The 27062-nt window shown below is 31.2% G+C and overlaps 11 protein-coding genes and 1 pseudogene across 11 annotated transcripts, besides 2 other annotated features; 4 read left to right on the top strand and 8 right to left on the bottom strand. All coding sequences in view use genetic code 12, as the record gives it.

Moving 5' to 3' along the window:
* Positions 1-10: 10 nt before the first annotated feature.
* On the bottom strand, positions 11-3973 carry CD36_25690 (the record flags this gene model as incomplete). The annotated part of the gene is made up of 1 exon (XM_002421621.1): positions 11-3973. One exon carries the CDS (start codon positions 3971-3973, stop codon positions 11-13), a length of 3963 nt encoding a protein of 1320 aa, XP_002421666.1.
* Positions 3974-4630: 657 nt separating this feature from the next.
* Positions 4631-5275, bottom strand: CD36_25680 (Ran binding protein, putative; the record flags this gene model as incomplete). The annotated part of the gene is made up of 1 exon (XM_002421620.1): positions 4631-5275. One exon carries the CDS (start codon positions 5273-5275, stop codon positions 4631-4633), a length of 645 nt encoding a protein of 214 aa, XP_002421665.1.
* A 557-nt stretch (positions 5276-5832) lies between these two features.
* On the bottom strand, positions 5833-7329 carry CD36_25670 (hexaprenyl pyrophosphate synthetase, putative; the record flags this gene model as incomplete). Its single annotated transcript, XM_002421619.1, has 1 exon — positions 5833-7329. The coding sequence occupies one exon, from the start codon at positions 7327-7329 to the stop codon at positions 5833-5835; it is 1497 nt and encodes a 498-aa protein (XP_002421664.1).
* Positions 7330-7988: 659 nt separating this feature from the next.
* Positions 7989-10697, bottom strand: NTC1 (neutral trehalase, putative; the record flags this gene model as incomplete). The annotated part of the gene is made up of 1 exon (XM_002421618.1): positions 7989-10697. One exon carries the CDS (start codon positions 10695-10697, stop codon positions 7989-7991), a length of 2709 nt encoding a protein of 902 aa, XP_002421663.1.
* Positions 10698-11643: 946 nt separating this feature from the next.
* Positions 11644-11950, bottom strand: CD36_25655 (annotated as a pseudogene).
* Positions 11644-11950: a sequence feature.
* Positions 11951-13169: 1219 nt separating this feature from the next.
* Positions 13170-14183, top strand: CD36_25650 (malate dehydrogenase, mitochondrial precursor, putative; the record flags this gene model as incomplete). Its single annotated transcript, XM_002421617.1, has 1 exon — positions 13170-14183. One exon carries the CDS (start codon positions 13170-13172, stop codon positions 14181-14183), a length of 1014 nt encoding a protein of 337 aa, XP_002421662.1.
* Positions 14184-14257: 74 nt separating this feature from the next.
* On the bottom strand, positions 14258-14830 carry CD36_25640 (conserved hypothetical protein; the record flags this gene model as incomplete). The annotated part of the gene is made up of 1 exon (XM_002421616.1): positions 14258-14830. One exon carries the CDS (start codon positions 14828-14830, stop codon positions 14258-14260), a length of 573 nt encoding a protein of 190 aa, XP_002421661.1.
* A 947-nt stretch (positions 14831-15777) lies between these two features.
* Positions 15778-19017, top strand: CD36_25630 (chromosome region maintenance protein, putative; the record flags this gene model as incomplete). Its single annotated transcript, XM_002421615.1, has 1 exon — positions 15778-19017. One exon carries the CDS (start codon positions 15778-15780, stop codon positions 19015-19017), a length of 3240 nt encoding a protein of 1079 aa, XP_002421660.1.
* A 399-nt stretch (positions 19018-19416) lies between these two features.
* Positions 19417-20292, top strand: ADE1 (phosphoribosylaminoimidazole-succinocarboxamide synthase, putative; the record flags this gene model as incomplete). Its single annotated transcript, XM_002421614.1, has 1 exon — positions 19417-20292. One exon carries the CDS (start codon positions 19417-19419, stop codon positions 20290-20292), a length of 876 nt encoding a protein of 291 aa, XP_002421659.1.
* Positions 20293-21079: 787 nt separating this feature from the next.
* On the bottom strand, positions 21080-21961 carry CD36_25610 (mitochondrial 54S ribosomal protein YmL9; the record flags this gene model as incomplete). Its single annotated transcript, XM_002421613.1, has 1 exon — positions 21080-21961. One exon carries the CDS (start codon positions 21959-21961, stop codon positions 21080-21082), a length of 882 nt encoding a protein of 293 aa, XP_002421658.1.
* A 254-nt stretch (positions 21962-22215) lies between these two features.
* On the bottom strand, positions 22216-22911 carry CD36_25600 (mitochondrial 54S ribosomal protein YmL16; the record flags this gene model as incomplete). The annotated part of the gene is made up of 1 exon (XM_002421612.1): positions 22216-22911. One exon carries the CDS (start codon positions 22909-22911, stop codon positions 22216-22218), a length of 696 nt encoding a protein of 231 aa, XP_002421657.1.
* A 251-nt stretch (positions 22912-23162) lies between these two features.
* Positions 23163-23714, top strand: CD36_25590 (U3 small nucleolar ribonucleoprotein protein, putative; the record flags this gene model as incomplete). Its single annotated transcript, XM_002421611.1, has 1 exon — positions 23163-23714. One exon carries the CDS (start codon positions 23163-23165, stop codon positions 23712-23714), a length of 552 nt encoding a protein of 183 aa, XP_002421656.1.
* Positions 23715-24661: 947 nt separating this feature from the next.
* Positions 24662-26892: a mobile genetic element.
* Positions 26893-27062: the final 170 nt, after the last annotated feature.

Raw genomic sequence — 27062 nt, 5'->3', positions numbered from 1 at the left:
CTTAATATTATTACATACTTATATCTTCTTTGAAACTTAATACATCATCAAATCTTAACCCATTAATTTCTGTTTTTGTATAACAATCCAATTCTTTCCGTAATATTTCATCATCTTGTTTATCTTTATCTTCATTAATTACATCACTTGATGCTACTAATATTAATCCTGTAGATCTAATCAAAGGGATCAATTTGGGGACCAAATCTAGTAAATGAATCGATGTGATCAATCCAATTAAATTGTTGTTAATAGTGAAATTAACTGCTTCTTTAATGGATCTAGTAGTTAAATCATCCAATTCCAACGAAGAAGGTGACGACGGTGAACGTAAATGACCATCACGAGAAAGCAGTTGGGAAACATGTGGAGTAATTTCTAATCCATTAGTTGTCCGTTTAACAAATTTATTTAATTTAGTATTAAAGGCAATACCACCCATGATTAAAAATACTGGGAAATTGGGTTGTTTCCAATTTAAGATTTTACAAATCAATGAATTTGAAGAAAGGAAAATAATTGATCTATAATTGTTGTTATTAGTAGAAGGAGGATTGGTAGTATTAGGAATATGTTGTGTCTCTTGTTGACGTTTTTTATTAGACCTAATATGATTGAAAACATTACTTAAAATATTATCAATAAATTGATTCAAATTATTCAGAATATTATTAATAAATGGCAATGTTTCCAATTCATATAATGATGGGAAAACAATCTCTAAATTCAAATTGATATCAATGTTTAAAATATCCAATACCAAATCCAATGGTAAATAAATAATTTGCAATAATTTCTTTATCAATGGAATATCTTTATTTGTTAATCGAGATAAATCATGAATAATTCTTGGATAATCAAATAAATCATTAGTAATTGAGTTTAATTGTTTTAAAGTCAAATTGGGCAAATACAAATCAATATTATCAGTAATTGATATTGACCAATTAGGACAAACAATAGGTGTTCCATCACTTAATAAACAAACTTTAATTCGAAGGTATTCTCCAGATAACGAAGTTGCAGTAACAATAGATTGTGTTGACGGGATTAAAGTAGAGTTACCCCCAACCCCAACTCCAGCATTCCCATTCCCATTATTATTGTTGTTAGTGGTATTGACATTGGTATTGTTGGGGATTGGCATGGTTGACACTGATCCAGGTGATAAGAAATTATTTGGTGATAACCCACCAGCAGCATTTAATTTCAAAGTTTGTCGATTTTTAACAAAACTAGTAGAACTTTTCCAATAAGTATCAAATTTAGAAGTTTCTAATAATGTTCCAGAATAAGGGAAAATCACTTGATAACTAAATTTTAATTCACCAATATTTTTTAATCTTAAATCAAACAATGGGAGCAGAACAGTATTAATTTCTGGCGAATTTCCAGTGATATGTTCAAATGATAATGCTGTGGTTTTAGCAATTAATCGGGTACCGAATTTAGGGAAAATCTCAAAATCAATTCGAAATTCACATAATGAGTCAACATCAGTTTGGAAAACACAGTTGTTATTGCTATTACCGTTGTTGTTGTAACTATCTTCCCGTATGGGCAAAAGAATATTTCTAGGGACAATATCTGATATATTTGAAGTGATGGTTATTCTTCCTGGTTTCAAATCAGCAGTAGAGTTAAACAAATTGATAAACACCTGATCCGATGGGAAAATCAATTCAATTAAAACTTTTTGCTCCAAAAAGTTGTGACCATATCTTCGCAACGGTAAAATAGGTGGTGGTAATTGTAAATCAGGTATACTATCAACATTATTATTACTAGTGTTACTTTCATTAAAGGATGTTGCATCAACATCAGCTGTTGTTGTTGCTGCTGTTGCTGTTACAGTTGTAGCAGGAGCCCCTTCTTCTTCCTCTTCCCCAGAATCCATATCATTGCCATTACCTAAAATTGACATAGATGTTGAATTTGTTGAATTTGCTGAATCTAAAATCAATTTAGATGATGGAAATCCTTTTTGATAGTAACTCAATAATTCATTAATCACATCAATATGACCTTCAACAACACAATAATATAATACATTATAACCATCCTCATCAATAATATTCAACTTGGCACCAAATTTAATCAACTCTTGAGTGGTTTTAACATGTCCCTCAGCAGCGGCATAAAATATGGGGGTCCATTTATTGAATCCATCCAATTTATTAATTTGTGCACCATACTGAATTAATAATTTTATCAATTTATAATGTCCTTGTCTTGATGCAACATGTAATGGCAACAAACCTTCGACATCTTGTTGATTAATTAATTTTGCAATCAATTCTTGAGACTTTGCATTAGATAATAAATACTCTAAAGTCTTGTAGTCACCAAATTTACAAGCATAATTTATTGGTAAATATTGTAAAGTATCCTTACTAGCTTTAGGGAAAGGATTGGAGCCAAATCGAACTAATTTCTTCGTAATATTTAAATGTCCATGTTTGATCGCTAAAAGTAATGGTGACATAGAATCATTATCCAATTCATCAATATGTGATTGTGGGTATGACAACAATAATAAATCTAATAAATCGGGACGATTCATTTGTGCTGCATAATGTAAACAAGTTTTCCCATTAGAATCCTTATGGACTAATAATTTAGTTTTCTCATCTGCAGAGGGGAACTGCAATTTTTCAACAATATATTTAACAATAAATGTGCGAGAATGATTTATCAAATCAGTTGAATTAATAACTTTAACACCATTGTTAATTGTCACATGATGGGGATGGTGATTGCTGGTGTTGTGATTAGGATCCAGTTGTGACGATGCTGTCGGTATCGAACAACATTGATGTAATATTGTTTTATTATTATTGAAATCATCATTAATAAAATTAAAATCAACGTCATAATTAATAAATTGTAAAAACAATTCAAGAAATGAATCTGAAATTTTCAAATTGCTTATTGATAATAAAAAAATTTTCGATATTTTATATTTTACAACGGGAGTAAATGGTTGTTCTGGTGACTTACTACCGCCATTATTAATTTTTTCTACCCACCTAGCCAATAATGATAAATCAGGTTCTTTAATAGTGGCAACGTTAACAAAACTGGTGTACAATTCATCAATTTCATTATTGTTTGGTAGACTACTCACAATGGAAGAGTGTCTAGTGAAAATTTCTTCTGCTTGATGTTCATCAATACCTGGTACATTTGGAATATTGAACCCAGGCGCAGGAGGTGTTGAACCACTAACTGTTGTTGTAGTGGTGGTGGTGGTGGTGGCTGTAGCGGATACCACACCAGTTGAAGCATTATAATTCAGTAAACTTGAATAGTCACCATCCATAATACTTTCAATATCAAATAATGATTGTGTGACTAAATCACTCAATTCATTAATTTCATTCTTATGGAAGACAGGTTGAACGCTTACTGCTGTAGAAATGAATAACTCCTTAGTGTGAGATTTTGAACGTTTATCCCATTTTTTCACTACTTTCGAAAATCCTGTTTCATTTAATTCAATAAATTGTTGTAATCGAAGTAAATCTTGATGAATTTTTTTAAAATTTTGATATAAATTCAAAAATGAAATAGAATTACGGAAATTTATATCGGCGTTTGATAAAGAGCTATCATCCCCTGCTGATCCATGTCTCTTTAAATATTGATTTGATTTATTAAATAATTCATCACGTTTCATTAGTAATAAATTCAAATTGATTGCTAAATTGGCTTGCTTTTCAAGATAAAAGGAATTGACTTTTTCCAATTCACGCTCTACTCGGAAAAAAAATGAAGCTTTATTCTCTTTAAGAGTTTGTTGAATATTCGAAATTGTTACCTCTCCATCTATAGAAGTAGTAGTGGTAGTGGTCGTAGTGGAGGGAATTGCCAATTGTTTAATAAGTTTCTTCAAGGATTTATAATCTATGAAATGACCTGAATACTCAGGAAGCTCCAATTGTCTTGAAGCAAGATATTTTCCAAATTTCATAGCAAATATTAACTTGAAATCTTATGGATTGGCTGTAGTGAAGTAGAATAGTTTCAAAATGAAAAGAGAACTTGGATTGAATAGCGTTGTTCAAAAAAGAAGAAGTAGAATTGATAAAGGAAATTTATTTTTTAGTTTTTATTTTTTTTTTGGCAGCAGTCCCCATTTAAGCACGTGTGCCCTTTTATTTTTCAACACCACCACCTTCGAATGGCAACAAAAGCAGATATTAGAAGGACTCTATTTATGTAGTTGTTTCAATTTATATTATTAATCATTGCACGCAATAGTTGAATAATTGATTTGCTGATTTACGAAGTTTTTTTTTAAAAACCAAGTTAACTGATATTGACTTGGCTGTGTTTGTGAGATAATTCTTCTTTACAATCCTTCAAGACCCGTTTGATCCAGATCATGTCATATAGTCATGGTTATATTTCACCTTTTTCTAAACAACTTAAATTAAAGTACTATATATTCAGAGGTGGGAAACTGTTGATATGGACAAAAAGATAGATACCAATGATAATGATGACGGTATATATATATATATTACTTCTCCCCTATTTAAAATATCATTGGAATACTAGTTATACTCAATTTCAAAAAAAAAAAAAAAAAAAAAAAAACAAGTACCAAATACCTTTGCTATTTCATTTAATCTTTTTTAGCTTCCTTTTTAGCATTATCAAAGTGTTCTTTGAAAAGATCAGCATTTTCTTTATTACCAAATCTAATAGCTAAAGTTTGAGCTTCTGGTTCACCTTCAGAAACATCAGCAGTGACAGTATAAACCCAAGATCTATCAGAACCAATATTTGGTTTCAATTCATAATCAGCGGAAATCAAATGATTAGCACAAATTTTCAAAGTTTTATCTCTTCTCATCAAAATTCTAACTTTACCAGTAGTCTTATGTTTTAAAAATTTAACATCACCAGTACCTCTTTCTTTCCATTCCTTTGTATCAGCATGGAATCTAAACAATTTAGCTCTAACTTTGTACAAGACTTCTTCATCTTCTTCATTGGTTTTAACTTCGACTTTTTTATCCAATTGAACAACTGGAGTGAATTCAACATCAGCTTCTTCTTCTTCTGCTACTTCATTGTCATCACCAGTAGATTTGCTACTATCTTTTTCTTCTTTTTTATCGGATTCTACTGGTTTCTTGTTGTCGGAATCTTCTTGTTCTGGTTTTTTCTCCTTTTTGGCACCAAACATGGAAAAAACATTTGAAGTTGGTGGCTTTGGAACAGAAGTTGAATCTTCGGTCTTTGGTTTAGTATCTTCAGCTGACATTATTGGATTAGTTATGGTTGCGGTTGTAGATGTAATTGTATTTAAATTAAATTAAATTAAATAAATAATATGCGAGTAATTAGTTAGTTAGTTGTAAACAAAAAGTATAGCTCTATTGCTTAGTTTGATCTATTTAATAATTAATTTTAAGGAAATCCAATATGGCCTTTGAATGTGATAAGTTTAGATAGATGAGAGAACAGATTTGAAGAAAATTTTTTTTTTGGTTTCTTGTTTTGGTTTTTTAATTTCTGGTGAGAGATCAAGAAAGAAACAAATTGAATTGTGAATGAGACGATCAGTTTTTTAGACAAATTTACACGAAAGAGATTTTCTCATTGCCATCACACAACAACAGCAGGTACTACCACTACCAATTGTTAGTCGTGTATTTATTGCCAAACTTATTTTGTTCTGACAACCACTTTCACCACCACCACCATAGGATTTGGCACATCTAATTGGATATATGTATATATATATGTATGAGTATGTACAGATATGAAACGTTAAAATTTATGCAAGTATATATCTATCTATCTTATCTATCAATCTTATCAATTGGTTCGAGTTAAAACAGAATTAGTCAACAATTCCAAGGCACTTCTAGCTTCTGATTCTGGTAAAACTCTTAAATTCTTTAAAGCTTGATGACAATACATTGTTGCCATTTCTTTAGTTTGAGCCACTCCATTATATTTTTCGACGGCTCTTCTAGCAATTTCAACATCTCCCGGTTGATTGAATTTTCTAGCAATCAATTCTCCCAATTTTGGTTCTTGTTTCCAAGCAAATAATATTGGTGCAGTAGCTAAACCTAATTTTAAATCGGCTTGACTTGGTTTACCAATAGTTTTATCACTACTAGTGTAATCCAACATATCATCAACAATTTGGAAACATAATCCTAAATTTCTTCCAAATTGATAACAATTTTCAATGATATCATCTTGCGACCCACTTAATACTGCTGCTGCACGACACAGTTTCGACATTAATGATGCTGTTTTCAAATATGTCTTGTGTAAATAATATTCAAATGCTGCCTCGACATTAATGTTATGATCAACAACAGCATCTCCTCCATTTTTTTGTTGTACTGAATATTGATGAAGTTTAGTTGGTACTTTACCAGTTGGTTGTGGGATACTTTTAACATCACCATCATTGAAAATTTCATCATTATTATTATTTTGTAACACAGTATTTTTCAATTGCATAAATTCTCCTTCCACTAAATTAGCAATGGTCGTTGATAATAATTCAATTACTTCAGGATTTCTTAATCGAGCAATCGCCACTGAAGCTCTCCCCAATAAGAAATCCCCAGCTAACACTGCCATTTTATTAGTGAAGGCAATATTCCCACTTGGTCTACCTCTTCTAGAATCAGATAAATCTATAACATCATCATGTAATAACGATGCTGTATGTATCATTTCCACAATTTCTGCCAATCGACGTTGTTTAGGTAATATATCAAGTTGTCCCTGAGAGTTTTCCTTGTCTTCCAGTTTATTACTCCCACCGATAATTGGTAATTTATCCATTGGTTTAGATAAGGGATCTAATATCACTTTTGGATTTATTCCATGTAAAATTGCCAATGGTGATAATGAATCATCAATAGATTTCCCAGCAATAGTACTATTTTGTTTCGTTGGCGTACCATTGAAACTTTTTTGTTCAGTGACATCAATTGTATCAATGGGGATTCTATTTCTTTGTTCAATGGGGATTCTCAGTAAAGCCTTGGATAAAATTAATACAATTAATGGACGAACATTTTTCCCTTCAGCTTCAAAATAATATGAACTAACACGATTTAATGTAGGATGTCCTGACCCAATTAAATTAGCTATAGATTTAGCTAAATTAGACATTTCATGACTAACTATAGAAAATGGATCCAGAAATTTCGATGTTGGTGGTGTCACTAATTTTTCTGCAGTCTCTACTGCAGTTTTGAATGTGGATGATGAATGATGTCTTGATCTTATTCTTTTAGTAAGTAATGATGAAGATGATACTCGGAATTGTTTAAACGAAAGCATGATTATTGGTATTTGCTATATGTGTGTGTGAGTATGTAGGTATGTATAGATGTAGAGATTATACTGACTATTCCACCTCCCTTGTTGTTTTAATTCCAGTGTATGATAATGGTATATTAGCGATGCAATTTAAAGAGTGTGATACAACTAGTAGTAACAGTAGTAGCAATATTAATAATGGCTGAATATATATCTTTGTTGAAAAATGAAATTGGGACCAATAGGAAAATTTTTTTTTTTTTTTTTTTCTTTTTTTGCCTTTTTTTTTTCACCCTTCATTGAATTAAGCAGCAATTGAAAAATTCCTCACTATCAACAACACACAACAAACACCGGCACAACATACACCAAGAAAAACTAAAAATCCAAAACATCCCATTGGATGGGAACATACGCAATCATTCTGTTAGTAAATATCAAACAAGGATCACTTTTTACAGCAATTCAATGTTTCATTCAAGTTTGCAGTAATTGTTTACTCTTACATCATAACACAATCGGATAAGAAGAACATAACAAAATGAATTCACCATAAAACTCTATTCATTAAAAAAAAAAAAACATATATATATATATATATATGTATAAACTCTAACAATTGAAGAATAAACCAAAATCAAAACTCAAATAAACGAATGAAGAAAAATTAGTAACTGAATTTACTTGTATTGTTTCCGTTGTTCTGGATGCATATTTCTTAAAAATATTTCAGGAGGAGTCAAACTACCTAATGCTCTTTGAGCATATAAATTCAAAAATGTTAAACCAAATAAATATGAAGCATTAACCCAACCAAACCCTTCAGTGGCAACACCTTTAAAATCTAAACCTTGATTACCATATTCTGCATCTACTCTATGAGGTACTGCACCCTTTGTTACATTATATTTCTCGACAATAACTCCATTATAATCGACAAATGATTTTGTCATCATAAATAACCATCTATAAGCTAAACGACGAGCAATTCCATCATATCCATAATTGACTAAACCTATCCATGCTAAAATTTGTTGTGGGGCCCAACCAAATGGATAATCCCATTGTCTTGAAGGACGAGTTAATCCAACTTCACCACGAGATTTTAAAGTTCCAGCAACTAATCCACCGTGTTCTTCAAATTTATGTAATGATTGATCAATTAATTTTGCTGCTTGTTCTGGTGAAGCTAATTTGGCGTAAAGAGGCCAAAATGTTGTCGCTGATTCATAATTTGTTTGTTGTTGTAATTCAACATTATAATCATAATAAATACAATCTTGTTCATTCCATAAATATTTATCAACATTTAATTTCCTTTGATGGCTTCTTTCCAACCAGATTTTAGAACTATGGGTTTTATCATTTGCAAAAGGATCTTGTAAATTGTCATTGAAAAATGATTGTAATATAAAGGCAATATCATTTTCATATTTATATAATAAAGAATTCAAATCAACGGTGGCCAAATAAGCACATTTCCCTTCTAATCTATAACTTGTATCATGACCAGATTCTCGAACAGCTCTGTCATGTAAGAAATATTCATCTAATTCAGGTTCTTGAATCTCCCCGGAATTATATTTTTCAATGAAATCAAGTTGATCAATCCCTCCATATTTGGCAAGATATGGTTTTAATACGGCATTGAAATGTGTAGGTTCAGTTTCTGGTGGGACACCTTTACCTTCTGGATGATAACATGAAAGTCCAGTTTTATCATCTAATCTTGGATGAGCACACCATATTGTTTCATATTCTTTAATAGCAGCTAATGTAGCCCGTTTCAAAAAATCTATGGCATCATCCATAGATTCAGGAGCTACTTCTATTGTTTTATTAAAAATTCTTAATGCCATATCAGTTAAAAATGGAGGTTGAGATCGACCTAAATAATATGATCGATTAGCATTTAATATTTTCCCATAATGATGAATTTCATAAATGAAATTTTCTGCCATACCACGAGCTAATTCTAAATGTTTAATATTACAAGGATTACCCGATGGATCAATTTTAACATCGGTTAATAATCCTAACGTTTCCATATATGAATCCCATCCATATAATTCATTAAATCTACCTCCAGGGACAACATAAGGCCAACTAATTAAATTCCCAGGAGTTTCTGGATCGGGTCTTGTGGCAATAGATAATAATCCGGGTTTTTTATTAATTGATTTAATATAATCGGCATCGATTTTCTTAGGTAAATATTGTACATCCAATTGAACATCTGTACGGTGACTTTTAATCAATTGGAAAAAATCGTATTGATCTTTACGATTATATGGAACATAAATTCTATGAGATTCTTGATTTTCATGTAATTCACCTTGTTCATCAATCCAAGATTCTTTGATTTTCGTATCTTTAGCCATTTCAACAATATTTTCCTTAGTGATTACTCTAGTTAAATTATTCCAAAATGAAGTAGAAATTAATCGTTTCATTCTATCCACGGGGTTTTCACTTAATCTTGCCTCATCTAGTACAATTTGATGACGACCAAATCTACTAGCAATGGTTAATTCTTGTAATAAATTACTTAACCGGTAAGTACCTCTAATTGTTGATTGATTAATTCCTAATGAATTGGCAGTACCTAATCGTAAAACTTTGGGACCTGTATCTTCAATTGTAATTTGACAATTATTATCAGTATCTTCATTAGCCAATAATTCTTTAAGAGTTCCTTGAACATCATTGATATAATATTTCTTGGGTCTAACATAAGTTGATTCATCTAATGATCCTCGACGTAAATGGAATTTTTCACGATTATACGTTGTTGGGGTATTGGCATTTCTAATAACTGAATCTCGAGATATATTATCATGATAAATAGGAATAATTGATGGTTTCCTTCTAGGAGCCAGTTCTTCTGGAGATCCATGAAATCCAGTTGGATGAGGAATGATTTCTCTACTAGTAGAAGAGTGCTCAGTTGAGTTATTATTTTCTAATTTAGAATCAGTAGTATCAAATGGATCCTTTTCATTTCTTTCGCCTTTAGTAGCACTACTAACAGGATCTACTTCTTCTCCTTCTTCAGATTCAGAATCAGAATGAATTGCTGAACCATTTTTAGTTTTCCCAACACCAAGGTTGAATTGAACTTGACTACTTTGGGGGGTTAAGGTGGGTGGAGATGATGACGATGATGATGATAATGGCTCTGATGTTTCTTTTATCAGTGGTGGTGGTTCATAAGTGGACCGTAGAGGTGATATTGGACCAGCACCAAATTTAGTACTTTCAAAAGCACTAAATGTTCGAACACGATTCAATTTTTTCTTTCTTTCTTCACCATAATATTTTTCAGCAACATCAAATGGGTCATCATCACTTGAAGTAGATGACATTCTTCTATGATTCTTCGTAAACATGATAAAGAGGAGTGGTAATGTTAATAAGAATTGTAGCAAAATATCTAATGGAAATGGTATATATATATATAGGAGTATGGTAAGTAATTAAAAAAAAAAGGGAGAAGAATTTATTGAAAAAGCTGAAAAATTCTGAACAAGTTGTTATCTATTTATTCCATTTTCTAATCGGCAAAATTGTCATCGTAGATTTCTTTCTTTCTTTGTTTCTGCCAAGCAACAATAATAAAATAAACAAAGGAAAGAGAAAAGTTTATATACAGGAGATACACAGTTTCTTTTTTTTTTTTTTACTCTTTCGTATTATGTTCATTAGTCTTTTGTTTGTAGGTTTATCAACTGATTCTAACAAAGAGAAGGTAGATGTGTGTATGAGTGTGTGTGTCTGGTGCTGATGATGGTGCTGGTGTTAATCCATATTTCCATTCATTCTCAGTTTTGTTTTGAATTGTTATTGTTATTATTTTCTATTTCGTCATTTCCCGCTCTTACAAAAAAAATGTTGAATTTTCTCTCCAATGGTTATTAGTCTTACAGTTTTCTTATTATTGCAGATGCAAATCTACTTAATGTGAGAAGGAAAGAAAGTCAATCATCTAAGTTTTTTGGATAGACTAAAGTTTTTACAAGTCATGCAAATGACAAACATAGTATAGGAGATTGGTAATGTGGGGAAGATGAAGAAGTGAAAAAGTGTATATATAAATGTGACATTAAACAAGGGTTGTTGATGATGAGTCAAAAAGAAAGTTAATCTCTGTAGTCTACTCACTCCTCATCCCCCCACCTGGAGATGTGAAACTTCTTGAAACACGTTTCCATAGAGATCCCACACAAATGGGTATAGATATTACGGAGTTGATTGAATAGTAAGTAAGTAAGTAAGCGGTACCCCTGGTAGTGCAATAACCATTAGAATATTATTTGCAGTGTTTATGTGTTTGTTCGGGATAATTATCGGGATAATTTAAAAATAAAACAACAACAACAAGAAGTGTGGAACTTGAAGTAAATTCGTCTGTGTGTGTGTGGGTATGTGTGTGACGAGGGGAAAGAAAAAAAAAAAAAGAGGGGTGGAGAGAAAGGAAGGTGGGATTCAGAACTCCGTCTATGCTATGTAAGATTGGGTGTGAAAAAAAAAGAAGAACATTCTATTTGACGTGTGTGGTGATGGCGGTTCCATAAATTCCATAATACAAAGAGAATGGGACAACAATGAACAATGAATATAATGAGTTCCAAATTTTATTTTTCCCACCTTACAGTACGTCAGTGCAAAAAAAGATTGAGTGATTATTGTCGTACCTCAATTACAACTATGGTTTCTGATTGTCTTGTTATTATTATCTCTAGCATTATTAGAATGTTCAAAAATTTGTCATTGATTACACTATTCTGTAAACATAAAGTTTGTTGAGTTTAACAAATTACTAACCATGGTTTGTTTCTGTTATAAAAGCCTAATCGTTTTAAAGAACTGGTATTACCAACATTAGCTTGGTAGGAATGATTAGCCAAACCAAATTATTCTTGTCTATTTCAACTATTTTTTTTTTTGCCTTTATCCTATATCTTCAGTAAGTACCTTTGTTTTTAGGTGAGCAATTGATCCAAATTTATAAGAAAAAAAATTGTTAGAAATAATAGGGGGTTCTTTTGCCCAGATTTGAATAGTGTGGTTTTCTACTTTTTACATAAAATTCTAATTCAGGATATACTCAATTGCTTTGAGCTTGGATTATTTTTGGAGTAACATATACTCAATTTACTATAGTCATGTACTTAGCAATGTGGTCTACAATATTTGTATTTTGACATATTCCAAATAACAAACACACTACGTCAACGATTTAGTATTGCAGATGAATTGGGTCCAAAAATATATAATAAATTGTATGTATGGTATATGGACCTCCTCGGGGAAAGAAAGATTTATTGCAAAAATGACTTTGCATAGTTGGACCGGTTAAGCATAGATAAATAAATTTCAATTGTGTTCAACTTATTGATTCTTGTCCCGGGAAAACCAGGATGTGACATTATACTCCATGTTTCGGATTGTTACGGAGGTTTTCTCCAGGAAATTCTTGCATTTTTTTTTCTATGCAAATCCACAGTTAAATTGAACTTCCATAAACCCGGGGGGTCAATTAAAAAGTAATGTAAGCGAATCACGTGTACGAAAATTGAGTTAAAAAACAAAAAAGCGTGGGGTTGGGGTTAGTTGTGTCCACATGCAATTTAACTAACCAACACAGTATTTTTTTTTTCAAATCTCTCTCTCTCAAGTCTCCTCGAAACAAACAAACAAAAAAAAATCATTTAAAAGGATCTTTATATCCCTTGATCCTCCTCTCACCGGATGTAATTTATTTCATTTTCACTTTTTTTTTTTCCTTTTTATATATTTATTCATTTATTTATTCAACCTATTTATTTATATTTCTTATCAATTTATATAATCTTACAACAATGGTCAAAGTCGCAATTTTAGGAGCTGCTGGTGGTATTGGTCAACCATTATCTTTATTAACCAAATTAAACCCAAATGTTGATGAATTGGCATTATTTGATGTTGTCAATGTTCCAGGGGTTGGTGCCGATTTATCTCATATCAATTCTGATTCTAAAACTCAATCATATTTACCAAAAGATAAAGAAGATAAAACTGCATTAGCTGCTGCATTAAAAGATTCCGATTTAGTCATTATTCCTGCTGGGGTTCCAAGAAAACCAGGTATGACTAGAGATGATTTATTCAATATTAATGCATCAATTGTTCAAGGATTAGCTGAAGGTATTGCTGCCAATTCCCCAAAAGCTTTTGTCTTGGTGATTTCTAATCCAGTCAATTCTACTGTTCCAATTGTTGCTCAAACTTTGAAGGCTAAAGGAGTTTATGATCCAGCTAGATTATTTGGTGTTACCACTTTGGATATTGTTAGAGCCAATACATTTATTTCTCAATTATTCCCAGATCAAACTAAACCATCTGATTTCAATATTAATGTTGTTGGTGGTCATTCAGGTGAAACCATTGTTCCATTATATTCATTAGGTAATTCTAAACAATATTATGATATATTATCTGAAGAACAAAAGAAGGAATTAATTAAAAGAGTTCAATTTGGTGGTGATGAAGTTGTTCAAGCCAAGAATGGTGCTGGTTCCGCCACTTTATCCATGGCTTATGCCGGTTATAGATTAGCCGAATCAATTTTAGCTGCTGTCAATGGTAAATCTGATATTGTTGAATGTACTTTCTTGAATTTGGATTCATCTATTAAAGGTGCATCTGAAGCTAAGAAATTGGTTAAAGATTTGGATTTCTTTTCCTTACCAGTTCAATTAGGTAAAAATGGTATTACTGAAGTTAAATACGATATTTTAAATCAAATTTCTGATGATGAAAAGAAATTGTTAGAAGTTGCCATTGAACAATTACAAAAGAATATCGAAAAAGGTGTTTCATTTGCTAAAAAGTAAAAAAGAAAAACAAAAAACATAATCATTAGTTTAATTATGAGTACATAGATTTTGATATTCAATAAAATATTATATCATCTACGTATATCCTTTGAAAGTTGATGGTGCCATTCTCTTAGCTCATTTGATAGCAAGATATTCTTAATTGAATTGTGATGTTTGACAAAATTCTGGAAAAGTTCTTCAATAGTAAACTGATCGTCTTGTCGTTGTTGCTGTTGTTCTAAATATGGTAATAAATTAGGTATATTTAACATTAAGAATATCAATTTTTCTTTATTCACAACATCCAAAGCAATCGATAAATCCAATTTCAGAATATCTTTAATAATATCATCAATTTGATTCAATTGAGAAGATAGCAACATTGAAAAATCACAACCTTTAGGTATGGTCATAATTGATACAACTATATCTTTACTACTCTGTTTATAAATTTCAAATTGTAAATAATTTAAAAGCTCGATTTTGTTGCCTTCTTCGTCTTCTTGTTGGAGTATTATTAATATTGTTAATTGTGAATTGGCAATTGTTGTTGTCAAGAACCGTTTGATTTCCAAATCTAAACTATCTTGATCAGTAATATTAAGTTTAATTATATAACATGATAACCAATCATGACTAGAATTAGAAATTAATTCAATCATTGGGTGTAGATAATTGTGGTGATCGTGTTGCAAAAAAAAAAAGAAGCAATAGTTTAGCCCTAAAGTTCTTCTCTTTTGTTTGTTTGACAACTCATCAAAAGAGACCAACAAGAAGTTACTGAAAGAGGTATATCAGTTGATTGTTTATCTGGCTTGCTATACCAGTCATATGTATGTGTTCAAGACAGTTACTAACAAAAGGATAAATAGATAGCAATTATTGAACGAGCTGCAAAAAAAGATAGTAAATAATACATACCAGTAATTATTGATAAATCCATTGCTAAGTTATATCATATAAATATCAATAAATTAAGCTAAACGGTTCTACTTAATTGCTGCAGAAAGGAAGAGGTCATGTAAAGGTGTAAAATGAGTGAACAAGTACATTCAACTATTCAACAACTATCAACAAACAATGAACTGAACGAGAATGAAAGAAAGGGGGGAGGCGAGAATTGAGAAAAAATTTTTTTTTTTTTTCTTGAAATTTCTGATCCTTACAATACAAACCAAACCACAACCCACAAGTCAAAACCCAGTCTAAACACGAGACTAAAAACAAAGAAAGCATTTTTATTCTTATTGGTTGAAATCAAATTGGTATTTTTAATCAATTATTGACAAGACTGTGTTTTTTTTTTTTTTAAAGAATAATCGTTTTATTTTATTGAAGTTCATTTAGTGTATTCATATCAACAATACATCCCGTCCTTCTCATCACATCGTCATCAATCATTGAAGAAGTTTTTGACATTTTTCTTCCTGCAAATACTTGAACTACTCATTCCAAAGATTCAACTCAACTCTCAAAGGGGAGAGAGAAAGAAAGAAAGAAAAACAAAACTAAAAAAAAAAAAAAAAACACTAAGAAAAAAAAAAAAGAACAAAAAAAGATATATAAATTCCTTTTCTAGACATACATCTTATCTTACCCTCTAGTAACTATGGATGCGATATTAGATTTCTCAACTGATTTGGATATCAATTTATTTGATCAAACGGTTGATACATTTTTCAAAGGATCAGGCAATGATCAAAAGAATGCCCAATTGGTTTTGAACAAATTTCAAGAACATCCTGACTCTTGGAAATTTGCCGATAAGATTTTATCAAACTCAAATAATGCTCAATCCAAATATATTGCCTTATCATCTTTAAACAAATTGATACAATATCGTTGGAAAACTATACCTGATAATGAAAGAATTGGTATTAGAAATTTTATTGTCAATATGATTATTAGTCTTTGCGACAATGAGCAAGAATTTGAAACTCAAAGAGCTTTGATTAATAAGATTGATTTGACATTAGTTTCTGTTTTAAAACAAGAATGGCCTCACAATTGGCCTGAATTTATTCCAGAAATTGTTATGAGTTCTAGGTCATCGTATAATGTTTGTGAAAACAATATGATTATTCTTAAGTTGTTAAGTGAAGAAGTTTTTGATTATTCTCAAGATCAATTAACTCAAGCCAAGGCTCAACAATTGAAGGTCAGTATGAAAAATGAATTTGAAAAAATTTTCACTTTGTGTTATGAAGTATTGGATAAAACAACTAAATCGTCATTGATTATTGCCACGTTGAATGCATTATTGAAATACATACAATGGATCCCTTCCGAATATATATACCAAACAGATTTATTGAATCTTTTATCAACTAAATTTTTAGCTCCACCAGATACCAGAGCAATTTCAATGAAATGTTTAACAGAGGTTTCTTCATTACCCGCTCATAATGAAAAGACTTTAATTTATTTCAAAAACACTTTGGAACAAATTTATTCTATAGTCCCCATCACGACTAATTTGAAACAATCATACAAAGTCGCTTCATCCAGTGATCAATCATTTTTACAAGATTTAGCCATGTTCTTGTGTACATTTTTGTCGAATAATTTAGAATTGTTAGAGAAGCACAAGGAGGCAGGGGAATTATTACAAAATTCATTGTACTATTTATTAGAACTTTCCCGGATTGAGGAACGTGAATTGTTCAAGACTTGTTTAGATTTCTGGTCCACGTTTGTTTATGGATTATTTAAAGAAATTAGAGATTTACCGTCCAATGAATTAACCCCAATGATGCAATTGGCCTATGGTAATAGTTTGAGACCAACATCTTCTGGTGGTGCTCCTGATCCAGCTCTTTTACAAAAATTCCCCTTGAGACAACATCAATATGCGGAAATATTATCTAAATTGAGATTGGTTATTATTGAAAATATGGCCCGACCAGAAGAAGTTTTAATTGTTGAAAATGATGAAGGGGAAATTGTTCGTGAATTTGTTAAAGAGAGTGATACCATTCAATTATATAAATCCATGAGAGAGGTGTTGGTTTATCTTACTCATTTGAATGTTATTGATACCGAACAAATTATGATTGAAAAATTGGCAAGACAAATTGATGAAAGTGAATGGTCATGGCAAAATATTAATACTTTATGTTGGGCTATAGGATCTATATCTGGGGCCATGAATGAAGATATGGAAAAAAGATTTTTGGTTTCGGTTATTAAAGATTTGTTATCGTTGACAGAAATGAAACGTGGTAAAGATAATAAAGCTGTGGTTGCGTCAAACATCATGTATATTGTTGGACAATACCCAAGATTTTTGAAAGCTCATTGGAAATTTTTGAAAACTGTTGTGAATAAATTGTTTGAATTTATGCATGAAACCCACGAGGGGGTTCAAGATATGGCTTGTGATACTTTTATTAAGATTACCCACAAATGTAAGAAACATTTTGTTGCTGTGCAAGCAAATGAGACAGAACCATTTATCAATGAAATTATTAGAGAAATCCAACAGATTACTGAAGATTTACAACCACAACAAGTGCACACATTCTATGAAGCATGTGGGATTATTGTTAGTGCTGAATATAATAAAGCTGCTCGTGATAAATTGTTGAGTGAATTGATGGCATTACCTAACATGGCCTGGACAGCAATAATTCAACAAGCAGGACAAGATCCTGAGTTATTAAGTAATACTGAAACTGTCAAAATCATTGCCAATATTATCAAAACCAATGTTGCTGTATGTAAAGCTTTAGGTCCAGGGTTTTATTCACAATTGGGTGGATTATATGTTGATATGTTATCATTATATAAAGCTGTTTCACAAATGATTTCTGATGCTGTTGCCAAAGATGGAATAATTGCCACCAAGACCCCTAAAGTGAGAGGATTAAGAACCATTAAAAAAGAAATTTTGAAAATGATTGAAACTTATATTAATCAAGCTGATAATTTACAAGAAATTGTTCGTGATTTGGTGCAACCATTATTTGGAGCAGTCTTGGAAGATTATAGTTCCAACGTTCCTGATGCTAGAGATGCTGAAGTATTAAGATGTTTGACGGCATTGGTTTCCAAAGCGGGTCATTTAATCCCTGATGGAGTGGTTTTAATTTTACAAAATGTGTTTGAATGTACTTTGGATATGATCAAAAATGATTTTGTTGAATATCCTGAACATCGAGTTGAATTTTATAAATTATTAAAAGAAATCAATGCCAAATCATTCCAAGGGTTACTACAATTATCTGGAGAGGCATTCCAATCATTGATTAATGCTGCATTATGGGCTTTTAAACATAATAATAGAGAGGTAGAAGACAATGGATTATCATTGACTTTAGAATTGATTGAGAATGTTGAGAAATTAGGTGACACTCCATTCACAAAGGCATTTTATGAGAATTTTTATTTCCAAATATTATCTGATACATTATATGTTTTCACTCAACCTGATCATAAATCCGGCTTTAGATATCAAGCACAATTATTAGCTCAATTGATTCATTTGGTTCAAGATAATGTTATAAAATATCCATTATATACTTCAGATCAAGCTCCCGAGGGGACTTCTAATTCAGATTTCCTTAAACAATATTTATCACAATTATTATCATCAGCATTTGATAATTTACAAGAAGTACAATTAATTAATTTCCTTAAAGTATTGACAACAGTTTATAATGATTTGTTCAAATTCAAATCGGTTTTGAGAGATTTCTTGGTGCAATTGAAAGAATTTGGTGGAGACCCAACTGATTATTTGTTTGCTGAAGATAAACAAATAGAAAGAGAAGAACAAGATAGATTACAAAGAGAACGAGACATGCAAGTAGGTGGGTTAATTAGACCTTCTGAAATGGATGATGAATAGAGTACTTCCTAGTTGTTATTACCGCTTTTTAATGCCACTAAATTAATTCTAACTACACTTATACTACCATACCCACAAAATATCATACACATACACACAATCAATCAATCAATCACATATAGCAATTGTTGTATTTATACATATATAGTTTGCGTTTATTTTTTTTTTTGGTTTGAAATTTTATACACCGTTTATTAGTACAAAGTAGGATTATGTAAGTATGGGCTAAGTAGATATACTCAGATTGTCTTATTAGCTTTCTATTTCAATGATTGTGTCAAACTTTCTGATGATGTTTTGGTCAGAGTTAAAACCGAATAAATAATAATTGCGCACCAAAAAAAAAAAAAAAAATACAACCAGTCCGAGTCAACATTCTTTTTTTGCTCATCACCAACAATGACTTCAACCAACTTAGAAGGTACTTTCCCATTAATCGCCAGGGGTAAAGTTAGAGATATTTACCAAGTGGACGACAACACTCTTTTGTTTGTTGCTACTGATAGAATTTCTGCCTACGATGTTATTATGGCCAACGGTATCCCCAACAAGGGGAAAATCTTGACCAAATTATCTGAATTTTGGTTTGACTTTTTACCTATAGAAAATCATTTAATTAAGGGGGATATTTTTGAAAAGTACCCACAATTGGAAAAGTATCGTGACCAATTAGAAGGAAGATCATTACTTGTTAGGAAATTAAAATTGATTCCACTTGAAGTTATTGTTAGAGGATACATTACCGGTTCTGGTTGGAAAGAATATACCAAGAGCAAAACCGTTCATGGTATTCCAATTGGTGATGTGGTAGAATCACAACAAATTACACCAATCTTCACTCCCTCAACCAAAGCTGAACAAGGAGAACACGATGAAAATATTACCAAAGAACAAGCTGACGCCATTGTTGGTAAAGAATTATGTGATAGAATTGAGAAAATTGCTATTGATCTTTATACCAAGGCAAGAGACTATGCTGCTACTAAAGGTATTATTATTGCCGACACAAAATTTGAATTTGGTTTGGATGGTGACAAAATTGTTCTTGTTGATGAAGTGTTGACCCCAGACTCTTCTAGATTTTGGAATGCTGCAAAGTACAAGCTTGGACAATCGCAAGAATCCTACGATAAACAATTCTTAAGAGATTGGTTAACCACCAATGGTGTTGCTGGCAAAGATGGTGTTGCAATGCCAGAAGACATTGCTGCTCAAACTAAACAAAAATACGTTGAAGCTTATGAAAGCTTAACTGGTGAAAAATGGCAAGATTAGAGATATATTATTAAATTGAAATTGTGTCGGGTTGGACACGACCATATAGATATTTTAAAACTATTTAAAGAGCTTACAGTGAACAAAAATTTTTCCCATTTTTTTTTTTCTCTCTTTCTCTTCTTTCTTCATCGCCAGAAGATCAATTTCAATTTACCTACGTACATGGTTCTTGTCTTTTCCCAGAACCATCCGGGAATTGTCTTCATTCAATGGTGTATCAAAATTTTTACTTTTTGGAAACCTGTTTCAAGACTTTGTCTTGTTCAAGAAAATATAATTTTCTTTCATTTTTTTTTTTTAAGTATATTTAAGCTAGGTGGTTTGATATATTTAAAAGAGAAGAAAGGAAATAATTAGGTTGTTGTTATTTAGTGACTAGTTGATAAGTGCGGTTCATCTCATATCCCTTGTTAAAACTGATATTGACAGCTTTATGAAGTTAAGAAATTGTATGTCCACTAGAAAGTGGGACTATAGGTGATGTGTTTGCGGGTAAGTATAAAGTATTGTCATACCATTTTGAATTCTAGATTAGATAGTATGATTATATATGTTAGTAAAAGAACTAGGATGGGTAAACCATTTATTGACAGCCGGGAGGATTTAGCACAAGAGAGTTTATTGATTTACTTCTACTCTTGCATACAATTTGCCCATAACTGAAGTGATACTTGATCTTGAGATCTTTTTGCAGAATTCCAGCAAAATTACTAAGGATCATTTTTAATTTTATATATTTTTATAGAAACATATATATACAAGTAGGATAAAACGACAGTATTTACTATTCTTGATTGATGGTATTATTTATAGAGTTACCATATTCTTTTATAGCATCATAGACTTTAATAATTGATTTTTTAGGACCAGGAACATTCCCTTTAACAATCAATATTCCTGCTTCACCATCAGTATGTAAAACTTCTAAATTGAATCCAGTATTATTTCGATTACCCATTCTTCCCGGCATTTTTTTACCAGGGAAAACACGACCAGGATTTTGATTCCCCCCAGTAGCACCAGGAGTACGATGAGCTTTTGAAGTACCATGAGTAGCTCTACCACCAGAAAATCCCCAACGTTTCATAACCCCAGCAAAACCTTTACCTTTAGTTATACCTTTAACATCAACTTTTTGTCCTACGGTGAAGTAATCAGCAGTTAATTCTGTACCCACAGGGATTAATTTTGATTCAATGTCATTATCAATGGAACGAATTTTAAATTCACCAATTTTTTGTTTGGGAGAAACTTTTGCCGTTTCAAAAATTCTTAAATCGTTAGTTGATTTAACATTTTTCAATTTATCAATGGTACCCATTATAACAGCAGTATAACCAAAATCTCTAAATAATTTATATCCTAAAACTTCACAAGAATCTACTTCTAAAACTGTTGCTGGAATATGTTCACCTTTTTCATTAAACCAAGTAATCATTCCTCGTTTAATGGCAAATAATCCTGGTCTTTCTAATAATAATTTTCTTTTGGTACTTTCTTGAACCGTATGATTTCTTGTTGGTGCTGTTGTTTTCAATGAAGTTATGGCATGAATGGATGTGATTTTTGCTGATACATTACGTATAGATGTGATGTTTGATGAAAATTGATGATTCAACAACAACCCAATACCTCTTTTAAAGGTTTGTTGTGGTAGACTAAACATGTTAGTTATAGTTGTTAGGTTTGACAAAGAATGTGGTTATTAAATGAATATTTTGTTGAGAGTATTTGAAAATTTTTTTTTCCCCTAACACACGCACACACAACACAACACAATACTTGACGATTGATTGAAGTTGAAAAGGAAAAGGATTGCAATATAAGTAAGTAAGGAATATATTTATAAATGTTTATATATACAAGTAGATAATATAAATATATATATAATGCAAAGAAAAAAAAATAGCATGTATCCAATTATTTAACTTTTCTTTGTTTTAATACAATTTTCTCATCATCAACAAATATACCTTTACCTTTATATGGTTCAGGTTTTTTATGTTCTCTAATAAATGCTGCAAACAATTTAACTTGTTGTTTGTCGGAACCTTCAATAACTAATCTTGCTGGATTTGGTGATGATACTTTTAATCCTTTTGGTATTTTCAATTTTGGAGTGAATGGTAAACCAATTTTTAAACTAATTATATCTTCACCAGTTTTTTCATCTTTTTCTAAAATGGCTCGATAACCAGTACCAACAAATTTAACAATTGATAAATGACCTTCAGTAATACCAATAATATTATTATATAAAATTGATCTATATGTACCCCATAATGATCGTTGAATTTTGTTTTCAGGTTTTTTCACTGATACAATGATTGATTTATCATTTTCATTATTGGTTTGGGAAATATTAATAAATTCAGGAATTTCTACTCGTAATTTACCTAATGGTCCATTAGTAATGATTTGTCTATCTAAAATAAATGTTTTGTTTCGTTTAGTGAATTTCTTACAAAATTCTAGTGGGATTGATTCAATAGAATAATTCACTCCTTCATATAATTTGATAGGCTTTTTGCCAATATTGGACAATGTTCTTGTAGAACTGGAAAACAACCGACAAAAAGATGCTGTGGTGGTTGCAGATCTGGTCGCCGTAAACATTGGTATTATGGTAAATGGATTGATAGGGTATAATTATTATTGATTGGTGAGAAATTTTCAATCTTAAAAAAGCTTGAAAAAAGAAAAACCTGTACTTGTATGTCGTGCAGAATGTTCAAAAAGAGTACAGAAGGTGAAAAAAAAAAAAAAAAAGAAGTAAAACCCATCTCTCTCTGTTTCTCTCTCATCGCTAATCATCAATTACTATAACACTATCATTTCCAACATTTAAACACTCAACAACTATCATAATGGTTAGGGCATTAAAACATCATGAGAAGAAATTATTGAAAAAAGTAGATTTTCTTGACTGGAAACAAGATCAAGGTCATCGAGACACTCAAGTTATGAGAACATATCATATACAAAATCGAGAAGATTATCATAAATATAATAAAATATGTGGTGATATAAGGAAATTAGCTCATAAATTATCATTATTACCATCAACTGATCCATTTAGAATTAAACATGAACAATTATTATTAGAAAAATTATATAATATGGGGGTATTACTGACAAAATCGAAAATTTCTGATTTGGAAAATAAAGTCACTGTGAGTATTTTATGTCGAAGAAGAATCGGTGTGGTTATGTGTCGATTGAAAATGGCAGAAACTATAAGTGATGCAGTAAAATTTATTGAACAAGGTCATGTTAGAGTGGGACCTAATGTAATTACTGATCCAGCTTATTTAATCACAAGAAATTTAGAAGATTATTTGACATGGGTAGATAATTCTAAAATTAAAAGAAATGTTCTTAAATACAAGAATAAAATTGATGATTTTGATTTAGCATAATTGAATGAGGTAGGGTGTAGGAAATGTTGAAAAGGTTGGAGTCTTGATGGGTTGATAGATTGGACAGATACACAGACAAAGCTGAAGACAATCAAAGGTAAATGAGTTGCTGAATTAAACGGAAACTTATGTACTATAGTTTGAATAGAGTAATGTGATAACAAATAGGATGATCATGCCTAGTGCATCAGCTCTTTAAAGTTGAATTTTAACACGTTCTAAGAAAAAATCTATTTAGGTATCGCCAATTACAACACAAACGTCAAGTCAATATTGAATATAATAAATTTTCGTACAAAATTACAACGAAAAATAATAATAAAGCTCTATTTCTACCCCTATTAATAGCATCTTCGTTGATATTTGTATCCACTCTATCAAGTTGATAGAACACCAATTAGTAATTGCCTCTAGTCAATCAGCTCTGCTACTCACTAACATACAAATAAAACTCCAATAAGAAGTAAAAACTGAATTGGAAAAAACCTCCATCAAAACAAACTACACAAAACTCATAACCTTACTAGACCAAATAAGGCAAGGATTTACACCATTTAAGAAATTGAAAATTGAAAATTGATTTAGTTTTGTACTTTGTGGTGGCTTTTAATGTATGCATTACTATTGAAACAAATGTAAAAAAAATATGTACAGTAATATACCAGTGTAATAGGAGGGGAATAAGGACATATTGTTTTTTAGCAGATTAAAGGTTGAAGTAGTAGTAACGCTGGTAATGATGATTAATGTCAAGGCTATTGTATTTTCTAGGGAGGTTATTGGAAAAAAGAATTTTGATTAAGTCCTATTAATAGAAATAAGGAGATGAGTAAGTGGAGACGCGCCGAGGTTTAAATTATATAGTTTATTTTTAGTTTGTCAATTTTAAGCGGGAGGTTTTCTAATCGAAACAAATTACAACCAAATCTTTCTTTATGATGGTTATGGATGCTATCTATTTTGGCGGTGAATTGACAGGAATTTCTTTTTTTTTTAATTACTGCATGCATATTTCTCGTGTGATTTTCAGATTCTCAGTTACTAGTTTAGGAAGAAAATTCAATAAAGAGTCATCTTTTCTACTGCAAAATATGTATGGAGCCGGTTCGAAAATAGTATTTCTATTACTATAAATAGAAAAAATATGCAATTATCCTCCCCTAAATTTCCTTTTTTGGATTCTTTATCCCTTGATCTTTGCCTAGGTCGACAACTCTAGGTCGAAGTGGTACTACTTCCTCGCACTAGAGAATTGAACTCGGCCCCATCTCTTCGGCTTCTCATTTCAAGTCTTAATAAAACAAACAACTACATATAAAATCAAACTTTATATAAAATAATAAGAACAATTCATTCATTTAATCTCCTTCGTTTTTCTGACTTGTTAGTATATGATAAGTTTCTCTTGCCAGAAGATAAATGTTTCAAATCTTTCTTAAGTACAAGGTACGTTATGTAAATATCATTGAACTAGCTTTTTTCGTATAGCTTTCGTCTTTTAATATCAGCAATTAATTCGCATAGTTGGGGGAGACCGTTCTCCATATCATCGAGTTTCTCAAAGTTATCTGCACTTATTCTTGATATATTCAGCATATTCTGACTTGTTGAAGCTGTTGTATTATGACTTGTTGAGGCTGTTGTATTGTCAATTGCTAAAGCTGTTGTATTGTGATGTGGAGGTGGCAGTGAAGTGAGCAGCTCAATTAAAATAGGTTATAAATCTTTCAAAAGATGCATATTTGTTAAGAAAACTTTGGATATCATTTTCAGTATTTCTGGATTGAATAAAATATGCTGCAAGTCTTTTATTATCCGGTCATGAATAGCCTTTTGTCGCTGCTTGTCTTCAAAAACTACAATTTGTTTTAATTTCAGAGCCACATTTTGGCAACTTCTGTAAATTGGATCCAACATTGAATTGATTATTTCAACTATTGGAGTTTGTTGTTGTATTGAAATCCTCAATTCTTCAACCAATTTTTTTGCTTAATCGACTATTATGGTAGTAGCTATTTGAAAAATCATGGTTATGGTGATAAATCCAATCAGCAAACCACTGTTCCCCTTTATGTTTCTGCTGAACTATGATTTTTGCTGGACAGTTTATTTTTATGGATTCTTTTCTGTTTCTTTTTTTCACAGCAAATACATTGTTGATATTGTTTTCATTCGCAGCTTCACTTTGATTTTGTTGATGGTTTAAACTTGTTTGAGTATAGGAATCACCACGGTTGCAGTGGTATTCCTCGTATTCCACAGCAGCGTTCTTGTGACCGTGAGAAACCTTAGGCTACTTTATGTGATATGACACATTAATTATGATCAAATCATTAACTTAAACTCATCTCATTGAATACAAAACCTCTATAAATAAGTATATACTTTATAAAAACTCGTTTGTGCCCTTGATATTGAATCATAAATCCAAATTGGCTGGAAAATGTACATCACACTAACAATTTATCTATCTGTAATTGTTGAAGTGGAAAACTAGTTTAGATCATACCATAACTTCGAGTAAATGCAAATTAATAGCCCTAAGCCCCTGTCAAATCAAGTTAAATGATCCACTCAACAGCCCTAATAATAAGATTTCATGGATAATGAACATGCCACTCGCTATTCAATCCTCAACATAAAAACCCACTTTAGCATCAAGCAATTTGAGCAATAACATCCGACAGAAATTGTCAAATAGAAGTACACCATTCTTGAATTATTATAACTCACCAAATAGCAATTCCAAAAGTTTGACACCTACTGGTCAAACAAAAATCAATAACTCATCTATATTAGTTAGTTAGTAAGCACAGTTCTTCAAAAACAAGGGTATTAATCATACATATCATGACTTAAAGTATCTGTAATCCCAGTAGCAGTAACTATTTGATTGATTTATGATGGAAACTGATGGATTGATGAACGAATGGTGAAAGAAGAAGGAGAAAAAAGTGGTGGTGAGAGGAAAATAATTGAGGTCACGCCAGCCTGGCATTTATCATCATGAAGAAGAAAAAGGACAGAGCAAGGGATGAAAGATATTTTGGAGGTAAGCAAAATGTAAACAAAAAAATGTAAACAAAAGGAGTACAACATGCAGAATTCTTATGCTCAAATATGCATGTTATCGCCATTGGCAATTTTCTGTCAATTCACCGCCAAAATAGATAGCATCATGGTTATGATAATCTTGTATGAACAATGTATGGTTGTATCTGTATGGACAAGACTTCAAACTGATTGACACATTGTCTATTCTAAGTGGATCTAAAAATAACTTGTTCATTACATTACTTTGCATTTCACACCAGAAGCAAGATCGTTGTTACGAAACAACACATATGT

This window comes from Candida dubliniensis, chromosome R, assembly GCF_000026945.1.
Source record: "Candida dubliniensis CD36 chromosome R, complete sequence".
In the NCBI taxonomy this organism is placed as follows: domain Eukaryota; kingdom Fungi; phylum Ascomycota; class Pichiomycetes; order Serinales; family Debaryomycetaceae; genus Candida; species Candida dubliniensis.
This window is presented reverse-complemented; position numbering and strand designations above follow the sequence as displayed.